General features: G+C 38.2%; 1 protein-coding gene across 4 annotated transcripts in view; it reads right to left on the reverse strand.

Annotated features, from left to right (window-relative positions):
• Positions 1 to 12,131, reverse strand: part of ptprh (protein tyrosine phosphatase, receptor type H) — an 87,307-nt gene that overhangs the window by 24,343 nt on the left and 50,833 nt on the right. The window contains exons 5-7 of one of the 4 annotated variants that reach the window (XM_012967493.3): positions 7,707 to 7,982; positions 7,045 to 7,320; positions 4,609 to 4,884 (exon numbers count right to left, since the gene is read on the reverse strand). In XM_012967493.3, coding sequence (XP_012822947.2) covers positions 4,609 to 4,884; positions 7,045 to 7,320; positions 7,707 to 7,982 — 828 coding nt within the window. The remainder of the gene's footprint in view (positions 1 to 4,608; positions 4,885 to 7,044; positions 7,321 to 7,706; positions 7,983 to 12,131) is intronic. The other 3 variants (XM_012967495.3, XM_012967494.3, XM_012967496.3) reach the window with 3 other exon arrangements.

Consider the following 12,131-nt stretch of genomic DNA (forward strand, 5'->3'; position numbering starts at 1 on the left):
CCACACACAGGCAGATTTATGGGTCCTTCAGACCAATTCAGCAGCTAAGCTGCCTGTGTATGTGGCCCTAGTATCCAACCGATATCTGGTGATAATCAGTCAGACCAAATCTCTAATTGGAATTGATATCTGTGAAAAAATTGTGAATAAAATAAATCAGATTAACATCCAAAAATCCAGCCATATGTATTTCAGTTAGAGTAAGTAATGAATTCTACAAGAAACCTGTTCAGTATGCCCATGTAGCACAGAGCCCTATCAGGGACAGAGCAATAAACATATCTATTTGAGAAATAGGCACAAAATACTATTAACAAATATCCACTTATTTTAAACATTATTGGATGTTTGAGCTGCTAATGGATTTCCAATCAGAGCTTCGGGTGTAACAGTGTATATAGAGAATGTATAGGTCACTCCAGGCTGCAGGTTCTGCACTGTTATAGTGTTAGCATTAACGCTGCTGTTCATATTGTAACTGGCATTTGAACTCACAATTGAATAAATCTAATTATTTTATTAATATCATCGGGAGGGGTCCATGATAAAGTCACTGTGTCCGTTGTTTTGGCTGTTATGGTCACAACTATTACTGGTGACGGTACTGCATCCCCTACCATACATTATTAGGATATTAGTAGAGGATTTCTATGAGCAGGTAGGTTACAGGCCTTGGATGCAGCCTGGGTATTTATTGTAAATGACATAACATAGGTTCTATTAACTGATTTAACTGAACCAATTTATATTTTATTATAAACTGTAAGAAAATATACAATCATAAAAATTGTTTCATGTTTTGAACAAAAAACTGTGGTTGCTTTAAGTTACCATCCATCAAACATTAAGGGGTACATAGGAGTAGGTTGAAAAACAGAATATAGCCATATATCAGTGTAGATATGCTTCATTCATATGGTAAAAGAGACATATGGTAAATGGTTTTGTATGAACAGGAGTGAAGGGTGCCAATCCCTCCTTTTCATTGTGCACTGAGCACCGGGCTAAATCTGAGGGAAAAAGTCCAGTGTGCGGGCGAGTATTCTTGATATAATGGTTTTGTATGAACCACATTATAATTGTACTTAAAGAAGAATGAAACCCTAAAAATGAATATTGCTAGAAATGCCATGCCGAACATACTGCAGCTGCCTACAGGTTCAGCATCTCTATAGTTGTAATAATTCAGGCCTTGAAAGTTGTCACAGCAGCTTATCTTGAACTCTGTTAGGAGTGTCAGTGACACTGCACATGCTCAGGGCAGCTGCTGAGAAACGAAGTTTAGCTGTTGTCAGAAACCATCAAGCAGAAGCAGACAATGAAGTTTATCTGTCATTGAGGCAGATGCTACAGGGCTGATCAATCCTGATGCAGAATGCAGTGGTTTCTGAGTTGCCATGTACTTATAATTAGTATTATGTAGTAATTATCAGCCTTATAGTGTGACATTTATATTCTAAATATAAGGTATATTGTGCCATTTATACTCTATACATACAGTATATTGTGCCATTTATACTCTATATATACAGTACATTGTGACATTTATACTCTATATATACAGTACATTGTGACATTTATACTATATATATATATATATATATATATATAGTGCCATTTATATTCTATATATACAGTACATTGTGCCATTTATACTCTATATATACAGTATATTGTGCCATTTATATTCTATATATACAGTATAGTGTGCCATTTATACTCTATATATACAGTATAGTGTGCCATTTATACTCTATGTATACAGTATATTGTGCCATTTATACTCTATATATACAGTACATTGTGCCATTTATACTCTATATCAGGGGTCCCCAACCTTTCTTACTCGTGAGCCACAGTCAAATGTAAAAAGACTTGGAGAGCAACACAAGCACCATAAAAGTTAATAGAGGTGCCAAATAAGGGCTGCAATTGGCTATTAGGGGCCTCTATGCACCCTATCAGCTTACAGGAGGCTATATTTGGTAGTAAATATTGTTTTTATTCAACCAAAACTTGCCCCCAAGTCAGGAATACAAAAATAACTCCCTGGTTTGGGGGCACTGAGAGCAACATCCAAGGGGTTGGGGAGCAACATGTTGCCCCTGAGCCACTGGTTGGGGATCACTGCTCTATATATACAGTATATTGTGCCATTTATATTCTATATATACAGTATATTGTGCCATTTATATTCTATATATACAGTATATTGTACCATTTATACTCTATATATACAGTACATTGTGCCATTTATACTCTATATATACAGTATATTGTGCCATTTATATTCTATGTATACAGTATAGTGTGACATTTATATTCTATATATACAGTATATTGTACCATTTATACTCTATATATACAGTACATTGTGCCATTTATACTCTATATATACAGTATATTGTGACATTTATATTCTAAATATACAGTATATTGTGCCATTTATACTCTATATATACAGTATATTGTGCATTTCTACTCTATATATACAGTATATTGTGCCATTTATATTCTATATATACAGTATATTGTGACATTTATATTCTATATATACAGTATATTGTGACATTTATACTATATATATATATATACAGTATATAGTGCCATTTATACTCTATACATACAGTATATTGTGCCATTTATATTCTATATATACAGTATATAGTGACATTTATATTCTATATATACAGTATATTGTGACATTTATACTCTATATACACAGTATATTGTGCCATTTATATTCTATATATACAGTATATTGTGCCATTTATATTCTATATATACAGTATATTGTGCCATTTATATTCTATATATACAGTATATTGTGACATTTATATTCTAAATATACAGTATATTGTGCCATTTATACTCTATATATACAGTATATTGTGCATTTATACTCTATATATACAGTATATTGTGCCATTTATATTCTATATATATGGTATATTGTGACATTTATATTCTATATATACAGTATATTGTGACATTTATACTATATATATATATATATATATATATATATATATATATATATACAGTATATTGTGACATTTATACTCTATATATACAGTATATTGTGCCATTTATATTCTATATATACAGTATATAGTGACATTTATATTCTATATATACAGTATATTGTGACATTTATACTCTATATACACAGTATATTGTGCCATTTATATTCTATATATACAGTATATTGTGCCATTTATATTCTATATATACAGTATATTGTGCCATTTATAATATATATATATATATATATATATATATATATATATATATATATATATACACAGTACATTGTGACATTTATACTCTATATATACAGTACATTGTGCCATTTATACAGTATATTGTACCATTTATATTCTATATATACAGTATATTGTACTATTTATACTCTATATATACAGTACATTGTGCCATTCATACTCTATATATACAGTATATTGTGCCATTTATATTCTATATATATAGTATATTGTACCATTTATACTCTATATATACAGTACATTGTGCCATTTATACTCTATATATACAGTATATTGTGCCATTTACATTCTATATATACAGTATATTGTGCATTTATACTCTATATATACAGTATATTGTGCCATTTATATTCTAAATATATTGTGCCATTTATACTCTATATATACAGTATATTGTGCATTTATGCTCTATATATACAGTATATTGTGCCATTTATATTCTATATATACAGTATATTGTGCCATTTATACTCTATATACACAGTACATTGTGCCATTTATACTTTATATATACAGGATATTGTGCCATTTATACTCTATATATACAGGATATTGTGACATTTATATTCTAAATATACAGTATATTGTGACATTTATACTATGTATGTATGTATGTATGTATAACTTTATTTATAAAGTGCCACAAGGGTACACAGCGCTGTACAATCTTACAAAATACAAAATTACACACAGGGAGGACAAGTGTTATAATAAATAAATACAATAAATAGATATATTGAAAAAGGTCCCAAAGGGGACCGAAACGTTGGTTGTACATGCAATTATAATACACTAATATTTGTTTGAACCACAAGACCCTTGGTGCTGGTTGTGTTTGATTTGGTATCTATTTGGTATTCCGTGCACAGGGGCAGCTACATTGTAGCAACTTTCGGAGTGTGGTGCTGTCGTGTGGACTTTTATATACATATATATATATATATAAATACAAAGGGAGTAAGTGCCATGTGGTATGAGACACAGTAGGAAAGAGGTCCCTGCCCCATAGAGCTTACAATCTATACTATATATATACAGTATATTGTGCCATTTATATTCTATATATACAGTATATTGTGACATTTATACTCGATATATACAGTATAGTGACATTTATACTCTATATATACAGTATATAGTGAGTCGGCCCCTAAGCTCAGGTAAGAATCAGCAGAAAAGAAGATGGGGGGCTACTGGGGCAGCTTTGGGGGCACAGACCTTCCCTGCTAAAGGGATGTGGTTGCCTTGGGCTGGTACAGAAACCCAAAACATAATGTGCAACATTTCTGCCTTTTATACAGTACATAGGAAAATATAAACTCACTTGTTGTGCCTTTAATGGAATCAACCCCAGAGCTTATTGTACCACTGGATGTCAAAGTATAAACAGAGATGGTATAGGTTACTCCAGGCAGCAGATCTGTCACTTGTGCACTGTTAGCATTTTTGGGGGTAGTAATATTCCAAGTTGTGCTGCCATTTGACAAATTGATTGAATAAGAATAAGTGTTGCTATTTATATCATTAGGAGGGGTCCATGATAAATTCAGTGTGGTCATTGTTCTGCTTGTTATGGTCAAATCTTTTGCTGGTAAAGGTTCTGGGAAAAACAGTGTTAGCATTATTCACAATTTTCTATTTCCATGTAACTCATTCAGCGTACATAAACACAAGGAGGTGGCACAGTGCACCCCCTCTTGTACATTACAAGTATATCAGTACATTACATGAATATCACGCAGGATTTGTGTGGCCATCAAAAGGCTTGAGGTCAATTGGCTATTCAACTCTGATGTCATTTTTGATTTCCTTTAATTTATATAAATATATTGCTCCTAATGATACAAAGGATAATAAGTTTGCAGGAGAATATACAATCATGAGTTTTTGTGGCTTCAAACAAAAGTATTGTGGAATTTTATGGCATTTAGGGCTGGTTAGTTTTTGACAATAGGAATCCAGTTTAAATAGTTTTCATCTGGGCTTAATGGGGTTTTGTAGAGTAGGGCAAGGAGAAGGAACATCACGGTTTGGAAGGTCATATATCCAGACCAGCTATAGGGGTATTTAGTTATGATATTATGTATCATATTATATATCATCATATATCATGGTTGTAAACTGACCAGCATGTGAAGGTGTAACGAAATTAATTCATATTAACAATATTTATATAGTATATATATACTATAATATAAATATAGTATATTTCCCTTTATATCTGGTATTCTTATCAAATAAAATGAATATGTAGGGGATCCGTTAACCCTTCCCCCCTTCCCCCTGGTTACAGGCAGGGGAACAATCTGATTGGCTAGGAGCCCCAGTGCACCTCTGGGAAAAGAGGGGGACCCAGGTGTGCCTTGCTTTGGAGCCAGATCCACGGGTTGGACCAGAGGTTATAAAGGGTTCCCTGCTGCAGTTCCAGCCAGAGAGCCAGATCCAGAGACCAGAGTGAGAGACAGCAGGGACAGTAAAGGAGCTGCCTGGGTATCTGACTTCTGTGAAAGTGTTGTGCGTTCTATGTTCGGGATAAGCACTGAGCTCCAGCCATACAAAGAGTTCTGCTTAGCTGCTGTTGGATGCCTTTAGCACTGTGTGAGACCCCAGTGAGTGATCCATCCGAGGGAAGGTATTGGAAAGCTCTAGCGTGTGGTCCCCTGTGAGAGAACAGGTGTTGATTGTGTGCCTGCTATGTGTGAGCAACTGCCTTGTCCAAAGGAGAGGAACTTAGGGGCAGGGAGCACTACCTGGGGTACTAAAGAGCTCTTGGGAAAAGGACATTTTGCCAGGGACTGAACTGAGCATAGGTATTGTCCACCAGGAGTAGAGTGTGGGACTGTGGCACTTAAGAGACTGTGCTATATTCCCCAGTGCAGGATTTATATTGTGTTTTCATTGTAAAGTTTATTGCTATTTTCTCTTTTTATAAAGTTTATCTTTGTGGCTAAAAAATGTGTGTGATTTATTTTCCTAGTGAAATCCCCCTGAGGTGTGCTCCTCAGTACCTACTAGGTGGAGGCACTGCGCTGTAAATCCCCTTTCATGCAAGGAGGGCCAAGTTACTGGATTCCAAATAAAGGCAACAGCCAAGAAAAGAGTGTGTGAGCTGATTCTGAGTGGGATAAGAAAAGGGTTACAAATATAAACTGCAAATGGAAATGTACCTGTCCATTCCGTGTATAAACTGACAGGCACTGTGTCAGCCTGTGTTCCCTCACAGGGATTGTGCTAAATCCACTCCTTATATGTGTACTAACACCATGTATTATTATTGTATAATAGAAAACTAATCATAGTAATGACTCATTTATGCCATTGTGATTGTAACTCAGTATGGGACAACTCTTACTACATCTGAATAGTTGCTCATCTAATGAGATTACTTTCTATTTGATGGAGACAGACGTCCATAAATTACCAATCAGTTCTCATAGATTTCAAAAGAATTTGGACATTGCAGATGCCAGTGAGTGCTTCATTGTGTTCCATTATCAAGAACACAAGAACATTTTGTCAGATTTTTACCCCTTCCTCAGCAGTAAAACAATGGAATAGGACATTTTTGCAGTCTTAAAGACAGATTAAGAATGACATTAGATTTTAACTCTGTCTATCGCCCTTCAGTCTGTAACATCCTGTTCTTTCCTGCTCTAAGTGTAATATATGAATCCTATTACAGCACATACATGCAGTTACACACATACATTGTAGCATTTGTCTTCAAGGCCCAACAATTATAAAAGAGAGATGGACCTACCAGTTGTGCCGCTAGTGGATCCATTCTGAGAGCTCATTGTACCATTAGATGTCACAGTAAATACAGAGAATGTGTAGTATACTCCAGGGATCAGGCCTGTCACTAGTGTACTGGTACCACTGATGTTTTTAGGTCCATTCCAAGGTGAGCTCCCATTAGACACGGTGATGGAATAAGTATAGGTGTCTTTGTTTATATCATTAGGAGGGACCCATGATAAAGTCACGTTGGTTGTCATTATGTTTGATATGGACACACTTTGTACTGGAGAAGGCACTGGGAAATGAAAGATCAAAATAAAATCAGATTATTTAGATAAGATAGATGATAGATAGATAGATAGATAGATAGATAGATAGATAGATGTAATTTGGACATTGCAGATGCCAGTGAGTGCTTCATTGTGTTCCATTCTCCAAAACACAAGAACATTTTGTCAGATTTTTACCCCTTCCTCAGCAGTAAAACAATGGAATATGACATCTTTGCAGTCTTAAGGACAGATTGAGACTGACATTAGATTTTGTAACATCCTGTTCTTTCCTGCTCTAAGTGTAATATATGAATCCTATTACAGCACATACATGTAGTTACACACATACTGTACATTGTAGCATTTGTCTTTAAGGCCCAACAATTATAAAACAGAGAGAAGAACCTACCAGTTGTGCCGCTAGTGGATCCAGCCTGAGAGCTTTTTGTACCATTAGATGTCACAGTAAATACAGAGAATGTGTAGTATACTCCAGGGATCAGGCCTGTCACTTGTGTACTGGTACCACTGATGTTTGTAGGTCCATTCCAAGATGTGCTCCCATTATACACGGTGATGGAATAAGTATATGTGTCTTTGTTTATATCATTAGGAGGGACCCATGATAAAGTCACGTTGGTTGTCATTATGTTTGATATGGACACACTTTGTACTGGAGAAGGTACTGTGAAATGAAATATGAAAATAAAATCAGATTATTTAGATAAAATAGATAGATTGATATGTAATAAGTTACGCCTGTATTTATGCAGCTTTATGTCGCTGGGGGGGGGGGGTGCAAGAGCAATTGGGAACCCTGTACCTAACACCTGCCTAAATCTAATATACTGTAGTACACCTTAAAGGCTCTGGCACACGGGGAGATTAGTCGCCCGCGGCAAAACTCCCTGTTCGCCGCGGGCGACTAATCTCCCCGTGTGCCAGAGCCCTAAGGGTGAAGACACATGGAGCTACTAGTAGCAGCTACTTGCTGTTCCTACTAAATAGACAATGCTGATCATTTACTGATAACAGTCTCTACATGTGTTTTAGCAGAGGCAATTCTCAGTGTTATCTATGGCAGGGGATTTTCTGGTGTTTAGTAGCTGTGAAAAAGTAGCTGCTACTAATAGCTCCATGTGTCTTCACCCTTAAGTTAACTTTTAGTATGTTATAGAATGTCCTTTTCTTAGCAATTCTTCAACTGGCCTGCCACTTTCCAGTTTTCATATGAAGGGGGAGAATGTCACTGACTGGCAGCTGAAACCTATTGCTGTTGTGTACTACTCTACAACCTAAATTTAATTCCAAATCTTTCTGTTCCTGCTCTCACCAATTCATCTTCCAGTCTCTCATTCAAACCACTGCTTGGTTGCTATAGCAAACTAGACCCTAGCAACCAGATAGCTGCTGAAACGTCAAACTGGAGAGCAGCTGAACAAAAAGTTTAAAAACTAAAAAAGAGAAAAATAAAGGCCAATTACAAATTGTCCCAGAATACCAGCCTGCATCATGCTAAATGTTAATTTAAAGGATAAATAAACCTTTTAAATAAGTGAATGTAAAATTGATGAGAGTGCTATTCTAAGCACTTATGCAATTTACATTCATTATTTATGTATGTATATATATATATTTATTTATAAAGTGCTACTTATGTACACAGCGCTGTACAGTATTTATATTTTTTTTAATATTCCAAGATATTAAGGGAAATAATAAACTTACAGACTACCTTTTGGAGCACTCGCCCAGCACCTAATCTGGGAACTAGCACTTATATTGTAATGTCACCCACTGTGACCTACAGCACTTATATTTGCCTATTTGTGTCTGTAAGTTACCCTCCCATATAGATTGTAAGCTCTACGGGGCAGGGACCTCCTTCCTCTTGTGTCTTTGGCTCTTAACTTATTGCAATTTGTATTTATCTTGTATTTATTTGTGCTTATTGTTATACTTTGTATTTATTTATATTAATCTATTCTACTGTACAGCGCTGTGTACTTAAGTAGCGCTTTATAAATAAAGATATACATACTGTCAATTCCCACACCTTGTGTCTCAACCCTTTCTCCTTGTAGATTGTAAGCTCTTTTGGGCAGGGCCCTCTTCACCTCTTGTATCGGTTATTGATTGCTTTATATGTTACTCTGTATGTCCAATGTATGAAACCCACTTATTGTACAGCGCTGCGGAATATGTTAGCGCTTTATAAATAAATGTTAATAATAATAATAATAATATGAATGAATTTTGCCACAACAGCACCACCTGCTGGTCAGTTTCCAACCGTGATTTTGTCAAGGAAGTAGTCCGGAGAAAGTAAGAGGGCTGGTCTGATGTTCTTCTGGTTAGGAAAGAAAAGGTTTCTAATGATTTTCCTACCCAGAAGACCATCAGAGGAGGAGGAATCAGCTTACTGTCTGGAGACTACCCAACTGCACCCCAGTGTGCTCACAGTCCATCCTTCCCCTGTCTATCTATAGCCAAGTGGTTAAAAGAATCACACTTCTGCCATATCTGGTGGATAAAATCTCAAAACACTGGCTGTAAAAAAGATTACAAAATGTCAACAGACAGAGCACATTGTCTGTTGACATTTAGGGGCCGATTCATTAAAACACGAGTTCGAATCCCGAATGGGATAAATTCGGATTGGATACGAAAATTTCTTAAGATTGCAAATATCAGGATTATGCTTACAAAAATATCGTATTGGCGATCCGAAAGTCACGAAATTTACGCATCGAACGATCGTGAAATGCAGGAAAACCTTTCCGACTTTGATCCTTCTGTGGATGATTTTGGAAGCCTCCCATAGGGCTCAATGGCACTCTGCAGCTCCAACCCGGCCCAAGGAAAGTCTCCCATAGGGCTCAGTGGCACTCTGCAGCTCCAACCTGGCCCAAGGAAAGTCTCCCATAGGGCTCAATGGCACTCTGCAGCTCCAACCTGGCCCAAGGAAAGTCTCCCATAGGGCTCAATGGCACTCTGCAGCTCCAACCCGGCCCAAGGAAAGTCTCCCATAGGGCTCAGTGGCACCCTGCAGCTCCAACCTGGCCCAAGGAAAGTCTCCCATAGGGCTCAATGGCACTCTGCAGCTCCAACCCGGCCCAAGGAAAGTCTCTCATAGGGCTCAATGGCACTCTGCAGCTCCAACCCGGCCCAAGGAGACTCTCCCATAGGGCTCAATGGCACTCTGCAGCTCCAACCCGGCCCAAGGAAAGTCTCCCATAGGGCTCAATGGTACTCTGCAGCTCCAACCCGGCCCAAGGAAAGTCTCCCATAGGGCTCAATGGCACTCTGCAGCTCCAACCCGGCCCAAGGAAAGTCTCCCATAGGGCTCAATGGCACTCTGCAGCTCCAACCCGGCCCAAGGAAAGTCTCCCATAGGGCTCAATGGCACTCTGCAGCTCCAACCCGGCCCAAGGAAAGTCTCCCATAGGGCTCAATGGCACTCTGCAGCTCCAACCCGGCCCAAGGAAAGTCTCCCATAGGGCTCAATGGCACTCTGCAGCTCCAACCCGGCCCAAGGAAAGTCTCCCATAGGGCTCAATGGCACTCTGCAGCTCCAACCCGGCCCAAGGAAAGTCTCCCATAGGGCTCAATGGCACTCTGCAGCTCCAACCCGGCCCAAGGAAAGCCTCCCATAGGGCTCAATGGCACTCTGCAGCTCCAACCCGGCCCAAGGAAAGTCTCCCATAGGGCTCAATGGCACTCTGCAGCTCCAACCCGGCCCAAGGAAAGTCTCCCATAGGGCTCAATGGCACTCTGCAGCTCCAACCTGGCCCAAGGAAAGCCTCCCATAGGGCTCAATGGCACTCTGCAGCTCCAACCTGACCCAAGGAAAGTCACGATACCGAAGCTTGAATACATAGTAACATAGTAACATAGTAAGTTGGGTTGAAAAAAGACATACGTCCATCAAGTTCAACCATAATGCCTATATATAACCTGCCTAACTACTAGTTGATCCAGAGGAAGGCAAAAAACCCCATCTGAAGCCTCTCTAATTTGCCGCAGAGGGGAAAAAATTCCTTCCTGACTCCAAGATGGCAATCGGACCAGTCCCTGGATCAACTAGTACTAAGAGCTATCTCCCATAACCCTGTATTCCCTCACTTGCTAAGAATCCATCCAGCCCCTTCTTAAAGTTATATAATGTATCAGCCAGCACGACTGATTCGGGGTGGGAATTCCAGAACTTCACAGCTCTCACTGTAAAAAATCCTTTCCGAATGTTTAAGTGGAACCTCCCTTCTTCTAAACGAAGTGGGTGCCCTCGTGTCCGTTGGAAGGACCTACTGGTAAATAAAACATTAGAAAGGTTATTATATGATCCCTTTATATATTTATACATAGTTATCATGTCACCTCTTAAGCGCCTCTTCTCCAGTGTAAACAGACCCAACTTGGCCAGTCTTTCTTCATAACTGAGACTTTCCATACCCTTTACCAGCTTAGTTGCCCTTCTCTGGACCCTCTCTAACTCAATAATGTCCCGTTTGAGCACTGGAGACCAAAACTGAACAGCATATTCTAGATGGGGCCTTACCAGCGCTCTGTAAAGGGGAAGAATAACCCCCTCCTCCCGTGAATCTATACCCCTTTTAATGCAGCTCAAAACCTTGTTTGCCCTTGCAGCTGCTGCCTGGCATTGCTTGCTACAGCCAAGTTTATTATCTACAAGGACTCCAAGGTCCTTCTCCATTAGGGATTTGCCTAGTGCAGTCCCATTAAGGTTATACGGGGCTTGCATATTTTTACATCCCAGGTGCATGACCTTACATTTATCCACATTAAATCTCATCTGCCACTTAGCTGCCCAGAT

Source organism: Xenopus tropicalis, chromosome 7 (assembly GCF_000004195.4).
Source record: "Xenopus tropicalis strain Nigerian chromosome 7, UCB_Xtro_10.0, whole genome shotgun sequence".
Taxonomy (NCBI): domain Eukaryota; kingdom Metazoa; phylum Chordata; class Amphibia; order Anura; family Pipidae; genus Xenopus; species Xenopus tropicalis.